General features: G+C 42.5%; 1 protein-coding gene across 2 annotated transcripts in view; it reads right to left on the bottom strand.

Moving 5' to 3' along the window:
• The window catches only part of LOC122564453 (sodium/hydrogen exchanger 3-like), a 126527-nt gene that overhangs the window by 41223 nt on the left and 64096 nt on the right, over window positions 1-21208 (bottom strand). For both annotated transcript variants that reach the window (XM_043719351.2, XM_087978549.1), the window contains exons 4-6: window positions 8726-8804; window positions 6041-6218; window positions 4543-4763 (exon numbers count right to left, since the gene is read on the bottom strand). In XM_043719351.2, the coding sequence (XP_043575286.2) occupies window positions 4543-4763; window positions 6041-6218; window positions 8726-8804 (478 nt within the window). The remainder of the gene's footprint in view (window positions 1-4542; window positions 4764-6040; window positions 6219-8725; window positions 8805-21208) is intronic.

Here is a 21208-nt window from a genome sequence, read left to right on the forward strand (position 1 = left end):
ATGTTTCCAACGTATTTACATCCTTCCTTAAATAAGGAGACAAATACTGTACACATTACCCCTGATGTGTTCTTATCAATACCTTGTGTAGCTGAATCATAATGCCCCTTTATGTGTATTCAATTTCTCTGGTAATGAACAATAACATTCAATCTACTTTCCTAATAATTTGTGGTACTTACATACCAACCCTTTACAATTCATAAACCTGGATGCATGCACTCAGATCCATTTGTACCTAAAAGCTTGGCAATCTCACATTATTGAAATAATAAGTTTCAACTTCAGCCTTTCTGTTGAAATAGACCATTTCACCTATTCCCACATTATACTCTATTTCTGCCCACTCACATATCCTGTCATTTGGAAGTCTTCTTGTCTCCTCTTCAATACTTAGCTTTGTACCTATCTTTGCGTCATCGGCAAATTTAGCCACCTTACTTTCATTCAAGTTATTTATATAAATTATAGTCAGTTGAGGCCCCAACACTGATAACTGAGATGAACCATTCATTACATCTTGCTCTCTGGAAATGATTCATTATGTCTATTCTCTGCTTCCTGTTAGCTAGTCAACCTCAAGCCAACAGGTTACTCCATACACCATGAATTTTATTTTGCAAAAATCTTTGATGGAGGACCTTATCAAATGCCATCTGGAAATCCACCTACAGTGTATCCATTCATTCCCCTTTATTCACAGTATATGCTACTTATTCAAAGAATGCCAATAAATTATTTAAACATAATGGCCCTTTCACAAAGCCATGTTGACTCTGCCAGATTATTTTGAGTGTATTTAAGTGCCCTGTTATGTCTTGAATGATAACATCTAACTTTTCTTTCTCTGTTTGCCTGCAACAACTAGCCACTTCTTGAAGAACATCGAATAAAGTTCATGAGAACCTGAGGAATTGTCAACCCACTACTCCAACAATTTGCTATTCCCTGGTGATTATAAATTTCATGAGTTCCTCCTTCCCTTTCTATTCCTGATTGACAGCTATTTCTGGGATGTTACTTGTATATATCCTGTAGTGAAGTCCAAAAAAATTCCAATTAAATTCATCTGCCCCCTCCTTACTTTCTATTATAAATCCCCGGATGCATTTTCTATAGGAACAATGCAAATTTTGTTAGCTCTTTTCTTTTTTTTTAAACTATAGCAACTATTATTAACTGCCTTTATATTTTTAGCCAGCTTTCTGTCATACACAAATGTTTTCTCTTCTTAATCTTTATCGTCATTCTTGGTGTTTTTATAGTCTGTGAAATCTTCTAAACTGCCATTTATCTTTGGGCAATTATATACTTTTTAATTAAGTTTAATACAATGGTCAACTTTTCTTAGTTATTGTGGACTCGCCTTTTGCAATTTTCTTTCTTGGAACATACCTAACCTATGCATTCTGAAATATCCACCATGTCTTTATTGACATATCCCTCATCACAAATTGCCAGTTCACTTTCACTTGCTCTGCTGTCATCCACTAATAAATGTTTTTAGATCCACTCTTCTCTCCCTCAAAAGTTAGGTAAAATCCAAATATATTACAGTCTCTGCTACCTACAGGCACCTTCCCCATGAGGTCATGAATTAATCCTCTCTCATGGATCAATATCAATTGTAAATAAATTAATAGATTGTGATTCAAAAACATTGCATGTAATCTACTCAGATCCTGAATGACACAGGATTAGAGTGGTGCTGGAAAAGCACAGCAGGTCAGGCAGCATCCAAGGAGCAGGAAAATTCAGACAAGAGCCCTTAACCAGGAATGATCCTGAATGACACAGCCTATGATACGATATTTGGGGGGGATCACATGAAAAGTCAGGCTACAATAAACAATTACAAGAAAGGCTTGGTGACCATTGTTGAGTGATACAAGTTCTTCAAGGATGACAACACAAATCTTTGTGGCCTAGAGAGTCACAGTCTCCTGCAGCAACAGATTTTGGTTTGCTGCAGCTATTGCCATCTTTTGCAGTAAAGCTTGCACTGGTGGTATGTCCTCTGTCTCCTTCCTGCTCTTCTTTCTTCCCCTGTTCCCTTCTGCTGCTCAGGGTTCTACCTTTCCTGCAGAGCATGGTCTCCCTCATCGCCACTGGATCAAAACTCCATCACTCTTACTGTCATTGCCAGCTGGAACCGTCCTTCTGGCAAAGTGACTACTCCTAGGAGACGCAAACCTAATTCAGAGCTCTGACCCTGGGTTTCCATTCTCCTTGGTAATTACGTAACACCAATGACATTCCTGTATTGAGTGTCCTTTTGTCCTGCTGGCTATTTTGTGGGGCTGGATGACGAACTGGAGGAGTCAGGACTGCACCCTCACTATGCAGCTGCCTCCATCCAGCTGATCAGTTTCAGAATAGAATAGTCCATGCACTGCTTTAAGTAATAGGCTTTCCACCATTTACAAGCTTAAGAGTTTAAGTTATTTTAACTGGCCTTCATGAGGAAGAGAGCAGGATTCTTGTTGCACCCCATCCCAACCTGGCAATTATTGCAGGAGTTATGATTAGTTCCTTAAAATTAACATGTCACCTGATGCCAGTGTATTTTGACCTAATGCATTGCCATCTTTAGGGTGCCCCTAATATTCAGATCTTTATATTTATCTGTTTTTTTCCAGTTAAAGACACAAAAATAACACTAAAAGTCTTCAAAAGGATATAGATAGGTCATGTGAGTGAGCAAGAAGACAGTATAATTTGAGGGACTGTTAGTCTTCACTTTGGTAAGCCAATGAAATATATTCTTAAATCATGAGAAACTGTCACATGTTCGTATTCAGACAGATGTGCAGCCTCGCACCAGGAACTCAAAACGCTCACACATAGGCATGGGATGCATTTATAAATGCAAATGATATGGCAATCTTTATTGCAGGTGAGTTGGAGCACAACAGTAAGAACGGCTTGCCTCAAATGCTCTGGACTTTGGTGAGATCACATCAGGGGTATTGTGTGCACGTTTGGCGTCAGAACGTAAGGAAGGGTAGACTTGCTTTATAGAGGATGCAACAAAGATTCATTAGATTAGTCCTTGGGTTGTGAGGGCTGTCTTTTGAGAACAGTTTAAGCAATAAGAGGCCTATACTCTCCATAGTTTGGAAAAATTATCTTATTGAATCATAAGAGTCTGAGAAGGGATAGGGTCCAGTTGGGTAGGATCTGGTGAGGTGAACATGGTGACAGGTTAGGGCTGACAGGATTGTCTGTGTCAGGTAAAGTTCATCAGTAGGGTTAGTGGGGATTGGATCGCGGGTAGTGTGGGAGAGAGCATCAGGTCAGGGTCTGGGTAATATATGCATATGATGGTAGGCATGGGATCAGTTAATATAGTTCCCTATATTCAGTTACACTATATATTTAACTTTTTTAGAGTAAATACGTTCTTAACCTCATGAGAAGCCAACTTAAATGGAGATGTTCGGGGGTTTTGGGAAGTGCCTAAAGAAAATAATCAGTGTTCTCTAAAATTCAGAGTGTGCAATGATGGAAATTCTGTGGAGTCATCTTGCTCAATTCCCATCTACTCTGGCATAATGACTGTCTGGCTAATGGAAAATGAAGGCCATTGTGTTCCTTCTGTGGGTATGCTTGGCAGGATCACCTACATGATTATCCCAAGCCCACAATTTTCATCTCATTCATTTTGATGAGTGGAAAATCTCCTCATCATGAATTTGACCCATTTTAAACTTCAGGGGGATAGATACACAGTCAAATTATCAAATATATCTCTATAATTCATCCTTGCCCATTTCCTCCAGGTGAACACCTCAGTTAAAACATGCACACATTTATCCCCCAATGGGTAAATAACATATGATTAGCCTCTCCAAACAGAGAGATGAAAGCTCAATGCTGGGAATCTGAAACAAAAACAGAAAATGTGAGAAACATTCAGGAAGTTGTATAGCATCTGTAGAGAAAGAAACAGAGTTAATGTTGATGATCTTCCAAAAGGAATAGAAGATATGAGAGATTAACAATCTTAGGTGAGTACAGTGCCTGTGAAAGAGGGCAGGGAAAGGATTAAAGGGATTTGCCTGGCTTATCACAATCCCAAGATCAAGGAATTGAAATATTAACTGTCTCTGTCTCCACAGATTATGCCTAATCTGCTGAGTATTTCCTTTAAAAAGGAGTTAGTTAGTTGCCAAATTTGGTAAGGTTCTGATCCACAACAGAGAAGGAAAGTTAGGGCAATCAATTTATTTTAACAAAAGAGGTTGTGACTCTCATTATTAAACTAGAACTACTTTTTCTTATGGGGAGAAGTGAGCACTCCAGACACTGGAAATCAGAGTGTGGTACTGGAAAAGCACAGCCAGTCAGGCAGCATCCGAGGAGCAGGAGAATATTCTCGAAATGTCGATTCTCCTGCTCCTCGGATTCTGCCTGACTGGCTGTGCTTTTTCAGCACCACACTCTTTGACTACCTTTTCTTATGTTCATCAATTTCTCCCTATGCTTGTGTGGCTGCAACACCAGCATTAAACACCAATCATATAAGCTTGAAGCACTCACCAATGACTCTGTAGACAGAGATGAAAACCAATGTGAAAAGGATAAAAGGTGTATTCCATGTCCATATCGTCGTATCCACTGCAGATACTCCCAAAAACATGAAGATAATGGTTTCCGCTCCACTTGCCAGCATTTTCATTGTGTACCTGACGGTGATAATAGACTGCTCGCAGAGGTTGGCCTGCACATATTTCTGACAGCAGATACCACAGAATGCGATACTGGTGGAAAAGAACCCAAAGATATGTTAAGGATGGAAGAACTGAAAATTCAACAATGTTGCACCCACCTCTCCCCCCCCCCCCCCCCCCCCCCCCACTCCGCTCCCAAGTCAGGCTAGAATATTGAGGTCACATATTCCCTTTGCATTCCTATCTCATCTGGTCAACCTTAGCCAGATGCCTGTTTAAGTGAGGTCCAATTGGGTAAACGAATAAAAACTGAAAGAACTACACATGCTGTAAATCAAAAACAGAAACAGCTGGAAAGCTCAGAAGGTCTAGCAGCATCTGTGGACACAAATCAGAGTTAACATTTCACGTCAGTTCTGAGGAAGGGCCACTTGACCTGAAACATTAACTCTGATTTTTCTCCACAGATGCTGCCTGACCCGCAGAGCTTTTCCAGCAATTTCTGTTTTGGTTGTCAGTAATCTTGAACATGTGCTGAGTCTGGATGGTCTGCTCCTAAGCTTTCTGCAATTATTATTTCATAATGCTATTCCTAGGAAGCTTTGGAGAAACCAGTGTTTCAGGAGCAAGGAAGAATGCAGATCTTCACCCCGTTTCTCCTAATGGAAGAACTGAACTGACTGCAGAAACACATTAGCTCTCCCACATACCATTGTATTCCTGTTGACAAAAGAAGAAGATCTGTGGACAATTAATGTGTGAAATCAATGAAATTTCCTCCAATTTCACAAAAGGAAACTGAACCTCATCTAAGACTCCATTTGTCACTACAGAAGAGAAGTCTGTCTGTGGATCACCAGAATTAATCCATTGACAGTTAAACCATAAACAGTACAAGTTTGTGAATTCCCATCATTTTGTTAACTTTCTTGAATTGAGTGGGTGGGGTGGAGTATTTGCAATACTCACCCAAGTTCCAATCTTTACATGCAAATGTAATTTTCTGGGCAACAGGAAAAGTCCAACCTGATCCAGTGCTCAACCAACATCCAGATCACCTCCAATCCCAAAAAGAATCATTTGGTAACAATCAGACACTGTCTACTCTTGCCACAGAAGCCTAGAGACACCATGGTTCATTAAACCAGCCATGCTGTGATCTTGATTGAAAACTAGGATTAAGTGGGAGTTAAACCTCGCACCTTCTAGCTGCAGTTTAGTCAATGAAGCTGGGAGAATAGTTCCTCCTTCCCCTTTATGTTGGATTTCTCTGCCTGGACCTGGCAATGATCTTTCTAATGCTAAATACATGGAGCTGAAGGAATGTTATAGTCAAAGTTGATTAGTTTTTTCAAAAAAATACTTACGCTAATATAGCAGAAAGGGAAAGCATATCTGAAGTGAGGTAGGACAAGTAAGAAATGACAAAGACAAATCCAGGTTCGATCACCCTCACGTGCTTGGTAAATCTGGTTACCAGGGACAATAGGAATCCAAAGATGATACCAATGGCAATTCCACCCAAACTTACAACAAAGAAAGAAACTAGGAAGAAACAAATAATCCCATTTAACACTTCAGTCTCTTGTAAAACATGACAATATGTGAACAAAGGACATTAATTGATCAACATGTTATTGTACATTGTCAGGCAATGTTGGATATTGATATTCAGAGAACATCTTTAGTGCAGTAACACACAGCGAGACTCTTCACATGCAAGTTACCAAACAATAATTTACCACCAAGCCACCTGAGATGATCTTAGGACAGATCATCAAACTGAAGCATCTTACAGGAGAAAAGAGAGGTACACAGGCAGAGAGGTTCAAGGAGAGAATTCCTTGGCCTTTAGGGTTTTGCTAACTGAATGCACAACCACCAATGTTGGAGCAATTGTAAACAGGAGTCTGCAGGGGACCAGGATTAGATAGATCTTAGAGGGATGGACGACTGGAACAAGCTTTTAAGATGGCCATGGAGGGTTTTGAAAACAAGAATGAAGATTTAAAAATCAATCACTAGTATAACTGGTAACTGATGTAGGTCAATGATCACATGGATGATAATGGATGGGACCTGGTGTTACGCAAACACAGCAGCAGAGTTTTGGATGAATTTAAGCTTATAGTACATGGGAGATTGATTGGGAGTGCAATGCTACAGGCATGTTCAGAGGGAGCAAAGACTTCAACAGATTAGCTGAGGCAGGGGAGAGAGTTGAATGATTTTGCAGAGTGATTGTAATAGAGTCACAGAGATGTATAGCACTGAAACAGACTCTGCGGTCCAACTCATTCATGCCAAACAGATATCCCAACTAATCTCGTCCCATTTGCCAGCGCTTGGCCCATATCTCTCTAAACCCTTCCTATTTGCAGATCATCCAGATGCCTTTTAAATGTTGTAATTGTACCAGCCTCCTCCACATCCTCTGGCAGCTCATTCCATACATGCACCACCCACTGTGTGAAAAGGTTGACCCTTAGGTCTCTTTTATATCTTTCCCCTCTCACCCTAAACCTGTGCCCTCTAGTTCTGGACTACCCCACCCCAGGGAAAAGGCCTTGTCTCTTAGTTAAGAGATTGTAGTTCAAGTTCCACTTCAGAGATTTATGCAGACATTCCAGGATGACTCTTCAATGCAGTCCTGAGAGAATGCTGCACTATCAGAGGTGTTTGCATTTATTCTCATTGTTAAATTGATAACAATAGTAGCTTGCTGGGCCAGAACAGGGGGATGTTTAACTTTGCATGCATTGGGGTGGGAATGGAATCACATATAGTTTGAATCAGATAAGCCTGGCTGGTTTCTTTCTCCTAAAGGACATTAAGCAAACAAGTTAGGTTTTATTGTGTTTGTCTTCCTTATGCTCGTTATGGTCTGGTCCATGGCAGATGCCATCTTCCTGGCTCTACACGCATCCCTGCAACATCTGGAAAACAGTGATACCTATATCAGACTCCTGCTTATTGACTTTAGCTCTGCCTTCAACACCATAACTGCAACCAAACTCTCTGCAAGTGGATCCTCGACTTCTTGACCCATAGACTGCAATCTGTACCAAAAGGCAAGAACATCTCCCCATAATAATCCTCAACACCACAATTCTGTGTTATACTCTCTTCCAACCCCCTCCAATGGGCAACAGGTACAAAAGTTTGAAAATACGTACTAACAAATTCAAGAACAGGTTCTTCCCTGCTGTTATCAGACTTATGAATGGACCTCTCATATCGAAGATGGCATTTACTATGCTTTCCTTTATTGGTCACAGCATTGAACACAGGAGTTGGGAGATCATGCTGTGGCTGTTCAGGACATTGGTTTTGCCAATTTTGGAATATTGTGCGCAATTCTAGTCTCCCTCCTATAGAAAGGATGTCATGAAACTTGAAAGGGCTCAGAAAACATTTACAAGAATGCTGCCAGGGTTGGAAGGTTTGAGCTATAGGGAGAGGTTGAACAAGCTGGGGCTGTTTTCCCTGGAGCGTCGGAGGCTGAGGGGTGACCTAATGGAGGTCTATAAGACCATGAGGGGCATGGATAAGGTGAATAGACAAAGTCTTCTAATTGGATTGGGGGAGTCCAGAACTTGAGCGCATATGTTTCGAGAGAGAGGGGAAAAATTTAAAAGGGACCTAAGGGGCAACTTTTTCATTCAGGGGGGTGGTGCATTTATGGAATGAGCTGCCAGAGGAAATGGTAGAAGCTGGTACAATTACAACATTTAAAAGGCATCTGGATGATTATATGAATAGGAATGGTTTAGAGGGACCGGCCAAGTACTGAAAAATGGAACTAGATTAATTTAGGATATCTGGTCAGTATGGATGAGTTGGACCGAATGCTCTGTTTCAGTGCTGTACGTTTCTATGACTCTGTTAGAGTTGATCTTTCTCTGCAGCTTTTCTATAGCTGTAATACTATATTTTGAACCCTGATGTATGTATGTAAAGTATGATTTGTCTGGCTAGCACACAAAACAATACTTTTCATTGTATCTCGGTATATATGATAATAATAAATCAAATCAGTCGAACTCTCGTACCTATGCCTTTGAAGTAGTCCAGGCCTTGAATATTCCCTGCTCCAACTGCAACAAGTGAGTTAAAGACATTGTACAGCACCTAAAAAGGGAGAATAAAAATACACTCGAGATCAACTCAAGTTACAGGAAAGACATTTTATAGAAGTTAATGCAAATTGAAATACTACAGATGCTAGAAATCCTAAATAAAAACAGAAAACACATGAAGTACTCAGTAGCACTGGGAGTATCTGTGCAGAGATTCAGAGCTAACAAGCTGAATTTTTATGATGGTTATCAGTGCCCTAACATCAGTTAGTATTGAGCTAGTGCATGCCAGCTGCAAAACCTGCTCAGCAACCTGACCACAGACTGTCCCCAAATTGGCATGCTGTTGGTCCACTCTCCAAATAAGAATGATGTGTAGGCTCCTGATGCTCCCCAGTAACAGGGCCAGAAATCCTGGCACCTCACCAACACCACTGGGAGGGGTAGTCATTGTAAAGAACACAGGAGATGTGAAACCTTCCAGTCCTAGGTTTAAGTACATTAAGAAATTCACAAAGCCAAGGACTTTGGTTAGCTCAGTTAGCTTGGTTAGTTTGGTTTGTGATGCAGAGTGATGCCAACAGTGTGGAACCAATTCCTGCACCAGCTGAGGTTACCAGGAGGACTCTCCTTCCCAACCTCTTCACTTGCCTGAGGTTGTGACTCTCAGTTTAAACTGCCACCAGTCATCTCTGTCTGGTGAAAGGGACAGCCCTGTAGTCTGTTAGGACTATGGAGACTAATTGATCTGATTGTGGCTTCAACTCCACTTTTCCACCCATTCCTCCTACCCTTAAATTCTTAATTAAGAACCTACTTCCAACTTTAAAGTTTTCCTTGCACTTCACCACATTCTGGGGAAGGGAATTCCTAAGACTTACAACCCTGTAAGGGGTTTAAAAAAAGTCTGCTCATCTCGGTCGAAAATGGGAAACCATTTGATACCAAGGAGCCTTCTCTATTGGACTGCTGGCAGAGAGGCCACCTCCATTTGGCTAGCAGTTTCTCCACATGGCAAACGTGACCCTACCATCAGGAAAGAGCCAAAGGCAGCATAAAAAGGCCCCTTCTTTGTCCTTTAATCATATAAATCAGCTGCGTGCCCACCCCACCCCCACCATGAGGTGGGCAGCCTCTCTGCATCTGATTCTACTGTTGATAAAATGGCTAAAGGTGGGACCACAACAGGGAGAATCCCAATGGTCAGCAAAATCCAAGTCAATGTTCCAAATCAATTACTTTTCATCAGAACAGTTATAATGAAAGCTCACCAACTTGAAAGGCTAACTCTGATTTCTTCTTTGTAGATGTTGTCAGATTTGTTGAGTATTTCTAATATTTTCTGTCTTTATTTTATAGAAACCTCCTGAGATGAAAAGCTCCTTGATTTATACATCTTAATTTCCAGTAATGGATTTCACAACACCTTAAATAATCAAACAGTCACTTGGTAGCACAGAGTCTAGATTAGAGTGGTGCTGGAAAAGCACAGCAGGTCAGGCAGCACTCTAATCTAGACTCCAGCACCACTCTAATCTAGACTCTGAGCTCCATCATCTACAGTCCTCACTTTCGGCTACTTGGTAGCACAGAATTTGAATACCGATGAAAAACATATTACCAAAGCTTTTAGTCTTAATTTCATCAGGACAAACGTAAAAATACCATATTTAAAATGATCATAATAATTTATAAGTCCAGAGAAAAGGTGCTGCCTGGTTGCTAAGTCATTGATTGGCCAAGGTATTCTCACAGAGTAAGCAATGTGGGAACTAAATGTTCAAAGATTCAAGGTAAGTCAGAAAATAAACAAGGCTTGAACGTATTCCTTTGCAGAGAACTGATTTGTGCATACAAATCTATATCACTTCTATTGAGCATAAATAAGCCACATTATGAGTTTAACGGATTATCTTAAATTGGTTATTTCTGTATTTTTAGCACATTCAGGGTTGTTCAGCAGGTGTTGCTGAATTGCAAAATGACATCTAACAATAGACCCAATGTTTTAAGTTTTCCAAACACTGGCCGGTTGAGTATAAGTTGTAGTCCGGCTACTATGAACAATAGGAGGAACATATCACAATCAGCCAGTTGTTGGGATGTAGAGCCTCTGTACTTGACATTGAACTAACACAGAAATGTGTATGCGACATTGCTCAATTGTGTGGCAGGCAGATTGTTGCAGCAGTGTCATTGGTTTAGCAGCACTTGAAGCACCAGGATGGAGGAGCCCGGATCCAGACACATGGATGAGCTAGAATCAAGAGCTTTTCCAAAGACCACCTAACTTTATTAAGATAAGACTATAAGATGAACCCTTTTTTTTGGCTTTATATTCTGTCTTTTAGTTTATTCTTTGTGTTTTAAGATGGAGCTTGAGATTGATGACATGAAACAACACTTTTCACTGTATTTGTAACATATACAAATGATGATAAGTAATTCAAATCAAATCAACTACAGGTTATACATGTTATTACTATGCAGTGGCTGCAGAGTTAATAGTTTCATTAAAAAGATGCAGTCATCAGTCGAATAAAGCCCGAGTTCAGCTTAAGTGAGTTGAAGTGCTTAATCTAGGCATTTCATGGCACTACTACAAGAGTACTGCATTGTCAGAGATATTACTGTCTGGATGAATGTTAAAACTCAGATCCTTCTGCCAATTTTATTAGATCAGAGGGACACAATTGACCAGATGGCTCTGTAAAGAAATAGCAAATTAAAACTACATCCTGGTAAACAGTCTCAGCCATTAACATTTTTTCTACTTTATATGTTTCTTATATTCTACCATAGAAACACTTCAAAAGTAGTTCATTGGCTGTGAAGGACTTTGGAATCCTTTGCTGCCCTGAAAAGTGCTATAAAAATAGAAGGTTAATTGGGATTTTGATATGCACTAATTGGCTGCTGTATTTACCTACACAACAGGGGGCCCATGTTACAAAAGTAATTGAAGATTTGGAAGAATTTTAGAATATGATAATAAATCCAAGCCATCTCTTCTAATCTGAATAATTTTCAAGGTTGGATTGATCAATAGCGGGTGTATCCAAATTTGTGTAAGTATGAAAAATGTACAGGGCAAATGTAGTTTGTCAATATATAACCTAAGAAAAGCTACTGCTGCACTTAAAAATTATTGTACTCGTGCTTTGTCTATAAACCACTAGGGGGAGCCAATCTTACATATTTCAATCAATCATGTTTGACTGGACAAATTATGGAGAAAGTGAGGACTGCAGATGCTGGAGATCAGAGCTGAAAAATGTGTTGCTGGTAAAGCGCAGCAGGTCAGGCAACATCCAAGGAGCAGGAGAATCGACGTTTCAGACATAAGCCCTTCTTCAGGAATTCCTTGGATGCTGCCTGGACAAATTATGGTCATCTTCACTGAAATGTCCTGGATTATTTTCTCAAGTCACCCACAATCCTTTGACCTAGAGGCAAGAGAATGCCAGAAACTCTGACAACATTAATACCATGTGACTGCAAGTTATTCCCTGCACATAACCCATCAGTGTTCTCCCCCACAGCAATCACACAGGGCATGTTTGGGTGGAGGTGGTGGTAAAACTGTAATATTACTGAATTAGTAATCCAGAACCACAGGCTAATGATCTGGGGATATGGGTTTGGTTTCCGTCATGGCAGATGGTAAAATTCAAACTCAATAGAATCGAAAATATAAAGCCAACCCAAAGGTAATCAGGCTGATTGATGTAAAAACTTATTTAGTTCACTAATGTCCTTTAGCACAAGAAATCTGCCATCTTTACCTGTTCTGGCTTACAAGAGACCGAAGACCCACAGCAATGCAGTTGACTCTTACCTACCCTCAGAAATGGCCTGGTAAACAACATAGTTCAAGGTCATTTTTGGAATGGAACAGCTGCTGGCCTTACCAGTGATGCCCATGTCCCAAAAACAAAAAGAGATCTCTCCACTTTTAAGGCTATAACTAACTTTGGTCAGTGTTGACTCAGTGATAGCTCTCATGTGAATGACACAAGAAAACATAGGTATGAGTCCAACCTGAAAGATTGCAGCAGAATCAAGGCTGAGATTTCATAAAATCATAGAAGCCCTACAGTGTGAAAACAGGCTCTTCAGTCCAACAAGTCCACACCTACCCTCTGAAGAGTAGCCCACCCAGACCCAATTCCCTACATTTACCCCTGCTACTGCACCTATTCTACACATCCCTGAAAAATATGGGTATTTTGGCATGGTCAATTCACCTGACCTGCACACCTTTGAACTGTGGAGGAAACCCACGCAGACATGGGGAGAAAGTGCAAACTCCACACAGACAGTCACCTGAGGCTGGAATCGAACCTGGGTCCCTGGCGCTGTGAGGCAGCAGTGCTAACCACTGAGCCACCGTGCTGTCCTAAACTAAATCAAAATACTGCAGATGCTGGAAATCTGAAATAAAGACAAAGAGTCATAGAGTCACACAGCATGGAAACAGACCCTTCGGTCCAATTCATCCACGCCAACAAGTTTACCAAACTAGACTAATCCTGTGCTTGAGTTTGGCTCATATCCCTCCAAACCTTTCCTATTCATGTACCTGTCCAAATGTTTTTTGAATCTTCTAATTGTACCTGCTCGGTCTTTGGAGATCTCTCCAGCACTTTGGTTTTATTTCAGGCTGACATTCCACAGCAGTTCCAAAAGAATGCCGCACGGTCAGAGGCACTATTTCAGGACCCTCAATAATTATTTCAAGAGCGGGACCTTGTTCCGGTCTTCTGGTGAATATTTATCCATCAATCGGCATCATTAAAAGTTTGTTTATCTGTTTGTTTACTTCAATGCTGTGTTCAAATTAATTGACTCACAACCCTACAATAGTAGCTACACATCAAGAGTACTTAACCATGTAGCATTTTGAGACATCCAGAGTTAGTGAATGATACAATGGGAATGAGAGTTCTTTATTCAGTGTCTATGCTAGCAGTGGGTCAGAGGACCCTGAAATCCTATTGTTAGAAACACTGGGCAGAATCTTACTCATTTTAGGCTAAGTGTGAGTTATGACGAGTTTTTTTGTCTCGTGAAGCCCAATGATATTTCTCACTGTATCTTGCTAAACTCTCCTCATTAACTATCTACCCCCACCACCATGGTGTCCGATTCTACACCCATCTTACCACCCTTTCTTCCAGGACATCTCACCACTCACACTACATCCACTAAATAACCAGCAGCTTGCGCCATCTTTAAAAGGACACAGTGTACCCAGGCAGGCACTGGTAATCCACCATTGTGCCTCACCGGCAGCCACAGGACCATGCTGTGTACAAACAGCACTAAGCCAGCACGGCTGTTGCTCACTCAGACATAAAGCCCCATTTTCTCGGCCTCTTCACCATTTTACCACCAGGGCACGCACTTGCCCTGTCCGTCACTACATCCCTTCCAAACACTCTATCTAAAAGCTACCACCATTGTTTCTTCAATGTCCACTCATAGTGCATCAGGGGAACATCACATCTGGATAAGCCCAAACATTAGTTTTTTTTATTGACAGGCGGCAAAAGAGGAAAGAACACTGAGCTACACTCACCCCCACAATGCAAACCAAGTACTGGAATCTTGCCCTTCGCAGTCTATGATGGTCCTCTGAACCCAGCTCCCATCTACTGGAACCGGGCATCAGTCAGGTCCTGTCTGCCCTGTAACACCCAGTTGCAGCTGAGCTCTGTCATCCACAAGGAGAACTTCCTCCAGACCAATGTCCTCCTCCTTCTCCTCTGATAACTGCCCTCAATCCCCCTAATTCCTCTGAATCCATCACATAATTACTTTGTTTGCTCCAGTTGTTCAGAGCAGATAGCACACTCTTGTCCAAACTATACTGGCGAGGGCCTCCCCAGACTGCTCCAAGCCAGTGGAACTGCACTTTTAGGCAGTCTTACCACCAGTACTACCAAGATCCTGGTCATAGCATGTGCACCAACTTGGTAAAAGTGCCAATCTGGCTGAGAGACCAGCACATTACATCAAAAAGGGAGTGCCTGCTGTAGTGAGACCACTTTCCTATCCTAGACCCTTCTTAAGCTATCCAGCTTCCATTGCATTTATTCAAGTCCATCCGTTGTCATGCTTACATGGCGCAACCCACAGCACCCTTGGAAGTTCCACTCGGCTTTTCCATCCTTTCATGTTATTGGCATTAATGTCTGAGAGCTGAAAATGTGTTGCTGGAACAGCGCAGCAGGTCAGACAGCATCCAGGGAACAGGAGAATCGACGTTTCGGGCATAAGCCCTTCTTCTTTCCTGAAGAAGGGCTTATGCCCGAAACGTCGATTCTCCTGTTCCCTGGATGCTGTCTGACCTGCTGCGCTGTCCCAGCAACACATTTTCAGCTCTGATCTCCAGCATCTGCAGACCTCACTTTCTCCTCAAAGATTAATGTCTGAGATCCCAGCGTTAGGTTTTCAAGCACAATGGCATGGCGCAATTTGCCTTTGACCAACATTCAATGCATAATAGCCATTGCTCTGCATGCATTGTCTATGTAAGAGGAAACATTTGCAAACAAAATATAGCTGGAGTTGCAAAAGGATACTGCATATATTTGATCCTCCAGTGCCCTAACATCCTGTGGTTGTGGATCCTGTGCTTTCACCCATTAAACTGACATTGACTCCGCCCATGATGGGAGTTGTCCCAGCCATTTTCCATTTGGATTGTGTGTGTACAGAATGGCAAGCAAAGGCAGGGAACATAACTCCTGGAGCCAACTGTCAACATCAGGCTTTGTCGAGTTGTCAACTACCCTCGAGAGAACCTCCATGTCCCTTTTTACCTTACATTAGCCAGACAGGCCACTTCCACTCATCCCTCATGTGGACACCCACCACATCAAACTTCACCTCCAACTGTTCTTATTGCCCCTTGAGCTCCAACATTATATCATAATGTTGCCCAGCGTCTATGCTTTCTTCTGGAAGCTGTGATGGTCATCATGTAGCCCCAATACCCAACACCCCTCCAGTAGCCATGTCTTCAGATGCTGTTCAACATATCCACCTCCTCCATACATTTTGAGATTCCCCTGTCGCTGTCCTTGTTCCCACTTCCGCTGCCTACCTCCTTGCCCCCTGCCTTGATCCCCCAACTCCTTTTACTCCCCAACAGTTGCCCCTGCAAGGCCCACTGCACACTCCTTAGAGTCATAGAGTCATAGAGATGCACAGCATGGAAACAGACCCTTCGTCCAACCTGTCCCCGCCGACCAGATATCCCAACCCAATCTAGTCCCACCTGCCAGCACCCGGCCCATATCCCTCCAAACCCTTCCTATTCATATACCCATCCAAATGCCTCTTAAATGTCGCAATTGTACCAGCCTCCACCACATCCTCTGGCAGCTCATTCCATACACGCACCACCCTCTGCATGAAAAAGTTGCCCCTTAGGTCTCTTTTATATCTTTCCCCTCTCACCCTAAATCTATGCCCTCTAGCTCTGGACTCCCCAACCCCAGGGAAAAGACTTTGTCTATTTTTCCTATCAATACCCCTCATAATTTTGTAAACCTCTATAAGGTCACCCCTCAGCCTCTGATGCTCCAGGGAAAACAGCCCCAGCCTGTACCGCCTCTCCCTATAGCTCAAATCCTCCAACCCTGGCAACATTCTTGTAAATCTTTTCTGAACACTTTCAAGTTTCACAACATCTTTCCGATAGGAAGGAGACCAGAATTGCACGCAATATTCCAACAGTGGCCTAACCAATGTCCTGTACAGACGCAACATGACCTCCCAACTCCTGTACTCAATACTCTAACCAATAAAGGAAACATACCAAGCACCTTCTTCACTATCCTATCTACCTGCGACTCCACTATCAAGGAGCTATGAACTTGCACTCCAAGGTCTCTTTGTTCAGCAACATTCCCTACGACCTTACCATTAAGTTTAAAGGTCCTGCTAAGATTTGCTTTCCCAAAATGCATCACCTCGCATTTATCTGAATTAAACTCCATCTGCCACTTCTAAGCCCATTGGCCCATCTGGTCAAGATCCTGTTGTAATCTGAGGTAACCCTCTTCACTGTCCACTACACCTCCAATTTTGGTGTCATCTGCAAACTTACTAACTGTACCTCTTATGCTCGCTCCAAATCATTTATGTAAATGACAAAAAGTAGAGGACCCAGCACCAATCCTTCTGGCACTCCACTGGTCACAGGCCTCCAGTCTGAAAAACAACCCTCCAAAACCACCCTCGGTCTTCTACCTTTGAGCTAGTTCTGTATCCAAATGGCTAGTTCTCCCTGTATTCCATGAGATCTAACCTTGCTAATCAGTCTCCAATGGGGAACCTTGTTGAACGCCTTACTGAAGTCCATATAGATTACATCTACTGCTCTGTCCTCATCAATCTTTTTTGTTACTTCTTCAAAAAACTCCATCAAGTTTATGAGACATGATTTCCCAAGCACAAAGCCATGTTGACTATCCCTAATCAGTCCTTGCCTTTCCAAATACATGTACATCCTGTCCCTCAGGATTCCTCCAACAACATTCCCACCACTGAGGTCAGACTCAGCGGTCTATAGTTCCCTGGCTTGTCTTTACTGCCCTTCTTAAACAGTGGCACCACGTTTGCCAACCTCCAGTCTTCCAGGACCGCACCTGTGATTAGCGATGATACAAATATCTCAGCAAGAGGCCCAGCAATCACTTTCCTAGCTTCCCACAGAGTTCTCGGGTACACCTGATCAGGTCCTGGGGATTTATCCACCATTAACCGTTTCAAGACATCCAGCACTTCCTCTTCTGTAATCTGGACATTTTGCAAGATGTCACCATCTATTTCCCTACAGTCTATATCTTCCATATCCTTTTCCACAGTAAATACTGATGCAAAATATTCATTTAACATTTCCCCCATTTTCTGTGGCTCCATACAAAGGCCGCCTTGCTGATCTTTGAGGGGCCCTACTCTCTCCCTAGTTACCCTTTTGTCCTTAACATATTTGTAAAAACCCTTAGGATTCTCCTTAATTCTATTTGCCAACGCTATCTCATGTCCCCATTTTGCCCTCCTGATATCCCTCTTAAGTCTACTCCAACTTCCTTTGTACTCTTCGAAGGATTCACTCGATCTATCCTGTCTATACCTGACATATGCTTCCTTCTTTTTCTTAACCAAACCCTCAATTTCTTTAGTCATCCAGCATTTCCTATACCTACCAGCCTTCTCTTTCACCCTGACAGGAATATACTTTCTCTGGATTCTTGTTATCTCATTTCTGAAGGCTTCCCATTTTCCAGCCATCCCTTTACCTGCGAACATCTGCCTCCAATCAGCTTTTGAAAGTTCTTGCCTAATACCGTCAAAATTGGTCTTTCTCCAATTTAGAACTTCAACTTTTAGATCTATTCTATCCTTTTCCATCATTATTTTAAATCGAATAGAATTATATTCGCTGGCCCCAAAGTGCTCCTCCACTGACACCTCAGTCACCTGCCCTGCCTTATTTCCCAAGAGTAGGTCATGTTTTGCACCTTCTCTAGTAGGTACATTGACATACTGAATCAGAAAATTGTCTTGTACGCACTTAAGAAATTCCTCTCCATCTAAACCTTTAACACTATGGCAGTCCCAGTCGATGTTTGGAAAGTTAAAATCCCCTACCATAACCACCCTATTATTCTTACAGATAGCTGAGATCTCCTTACAAGTTTCTTTCTCAACTTCCCTCTGACTATAAGGGGGTCTATAATACAATCCCAATAAGGTAATCATCCCTTTCTTATTTCTCAGTTCCACCCAAATAACTTCCCTGGATGTATTTCCAGGAATGACCTCCCTCAGCACAGCTGTAATGCTATCCCTTATCAAAAATGCCACTCCCCCTCCTCTCTTGCCTCCCTTTCTATCCTTCCTGTAGCATTTGTATCCTGGAACATTCAGCTGCCAGTCCTGCCCATCCCTGAGCCATGTTTCTGTAATCGCTGTGATATCCCAGTCCCATGTTCCTAACCATGCCCTGAGTTCATCTGCCTTCCCTGTTAGACCTCTTACATTGAAATAAATGCAGTTTAATTTATTAGTCCTACCTTGTCCCTGCCTGCCCTGACTGTTTGACTCACGTCTGTTCTCAGCTGTACCATTCTCAGATCGATCTCTTTCCTCACTATCTCCCTGGATCCCCTCCCCCACCCCCCCCAGCCCCCCCCCCCCGCCACGTTACTAGTTTAAATCCTCCCAAGCAGTTCCAATAAATTTCCCTGCCAGTATATTAGTCCCCTTCCAATTTAGGTGCAATCCGTTCTTCTTGTACAGGTCACTTCTACCCCAAAAGAGATTCCAATGATCCAAAAATGTGAATCCTTCTCCCATACATCAGCCCCTCTGCCATGCATTCATCTGCTCTATCCTCCTATTCCTTCCTTCACTAGCTCACTGGGAGTAATCCAGTTATTACTACTCTCGACGACCTCCTTTTTAAATTTCTGCTTAACTCTCTGTAATCTCCCTTCAGAATCTCAACCTTTACCCTTCCTATATCATTGGTTCCAATGTGGACAATGACCTCTTGCTGGTCTCTCTCCCCCGTGAGAACATTCTGCACCCTCCCTGAGACATCCTTGATTCTGGCACCAGGGAAACAACACACCATTCTACTTTTTCTCTGCTGGACACAGAAATGTCTGTCTGTACCTCGGACTACAGAATCCCCTAAAACAATTGATCTCTTGGAAGCCGAAGTATGTGTCATTGCATTACAGCCAGTCTCAATACCAGAAACTTTGCTACGTTCCCCTGAGAATCCATCACCCCCTACATTTTCCAAAACAGCATACCTCTTTGAAATGGGTATATCCACAAAAGACTCCTGCCCTAGGTGCCGACTTCTCTTACCCTTCCTGGAGTTAACCCATCTATGTGACTGTATCTGAGACATTCCCCCCTTCCTATAACTGCCATCCATCACATACTGTTGCTGTTGCAAATTCCTCATCGCTTCTATCTGTCTCTCCAATCAATCCACTCAATCTGATAAGATTTGCATCCAACAGCATTTATGGCAGATATAATCCACAGTAACCCTTAAACTCTCTTTAAACTCCCACGGTGGGCGGCACGGTGGCACAGTGGTTAGCACTGCTGCCTCACAGCGCCAGAGACCCGGGTTCAATTCCCGCCTCAGGTGACTGACTGTGTGGAGTTTGCACATTCTCCCCGTGTCTGCGTGGGTTTCCTCCGGGTGCTCCGGTTTCCTCCCACAGTCCAAAGATGTGCAGGCCAGGTGAATTGGCCATGCTAAATTGCCCATAGTGTTAGGTAAGGGGTAAAGGTGGGTTGCGCTTCGGCGGGGCGGTGTGGACTTGTTGGGCCGAAGGGCCTGTTTCCACACTGTAAGTAATCTAATCTAATCTGACAAGAAGTACATACCACTGCAAAGGCCATTTTTGCTGCTTCACAATCTACAGACCCAGAAAATAACACCGTCTTATTCCTCTACAAACACTGTCCCAGGTTAAATTAATAGCTATGACTTATATTTTAAGTTTAATCAAGAGACTTATCTCCAAAACATATAATCAAGAAAGAACCCACTGTACTCACTAATACAGCCTTTCTCTTGGACAGACTTAAAACAACATTAACTTATCTGATTCTGTGCTGTGAACTTCACCCAAACCGGTTCCTCCAAGATTTGTTGTGAAATTCACTGTTTGTTAAGTTTCCCAGCAAAGGCAGTAACTATGCATGTTCTCTCTCTCTCTCTCTCTCTCTCTCCTGCACTGCCCTCACCACGTTAAATGACTGACAGATGCACACCTAGGTCTGTATTCACTCCAGACCTCTGACTGATTTCAAACGCCCAACTCAGATAGATCCTGAAAGATAAGTATGATAAGCAAGCTTTCTGTGTATCTGTGCAAAAGAGCATGGCAATAAAGGCAGTGCATCATCAGTTTGGTTCAATCAGAAACTCCAATACCAATGTGCTAACAGACAGGGCATGGCATGGCAAGGCAAGACAAGGGAAGGCATGGATGGAGCAAGGCTGCAGGGAGGCATCGAGTGAATATGCAGTAAAAGAGCAAGTGAGCAGTCTTGAGATGCAACCTGGTCCAATGTGCAAGCTGATGCCCACCTGTGCTTGCAAAGTGTCCCTGCTGCAGCCTTTCACTGTCAGTTGCCAGTGGTACCCGACAATACAATTCTGTGCTTCCTCAGTAGCCTGCAAGTGGATCAAAGAAGTGCCATGATAGTCATGGGAGAGTTGGCAAATGTCAGATGTCAATGTCTTTTGAGGGGTGCATTGTCCTCTGTATCAGTGCCCTGAGGTATTATTTGTTCCTGAGCAACCTGGAAGCTCAACATAGTCAGTGGCAAGCTGAATTCCCCAGATACCCACTCTGATTCGCCTGTCAAGATTTCTTGATATCTGGCTTGTCTGGTAAGATAGAA

Source organism: Chiloscyllium plagiosum, unplaced genomic scaffold (genome assembly GCF_037043375.1).
Source record: "Chiloscyllium plagiosum isolate Xiang-an unplaced genomic scaffold, Cpla_swu_hap1 HiC_scaffold_34, whole genome shotgun sequence".
In the NCBI taxonomy this organism is placed as follows: Eukaryota; Metazoa; Chordata; class Chondrichthyes; order Orectolobiformes; family Hemiscylliidae; genus Chiloscyllium; species Chiloscyllium plagiosum.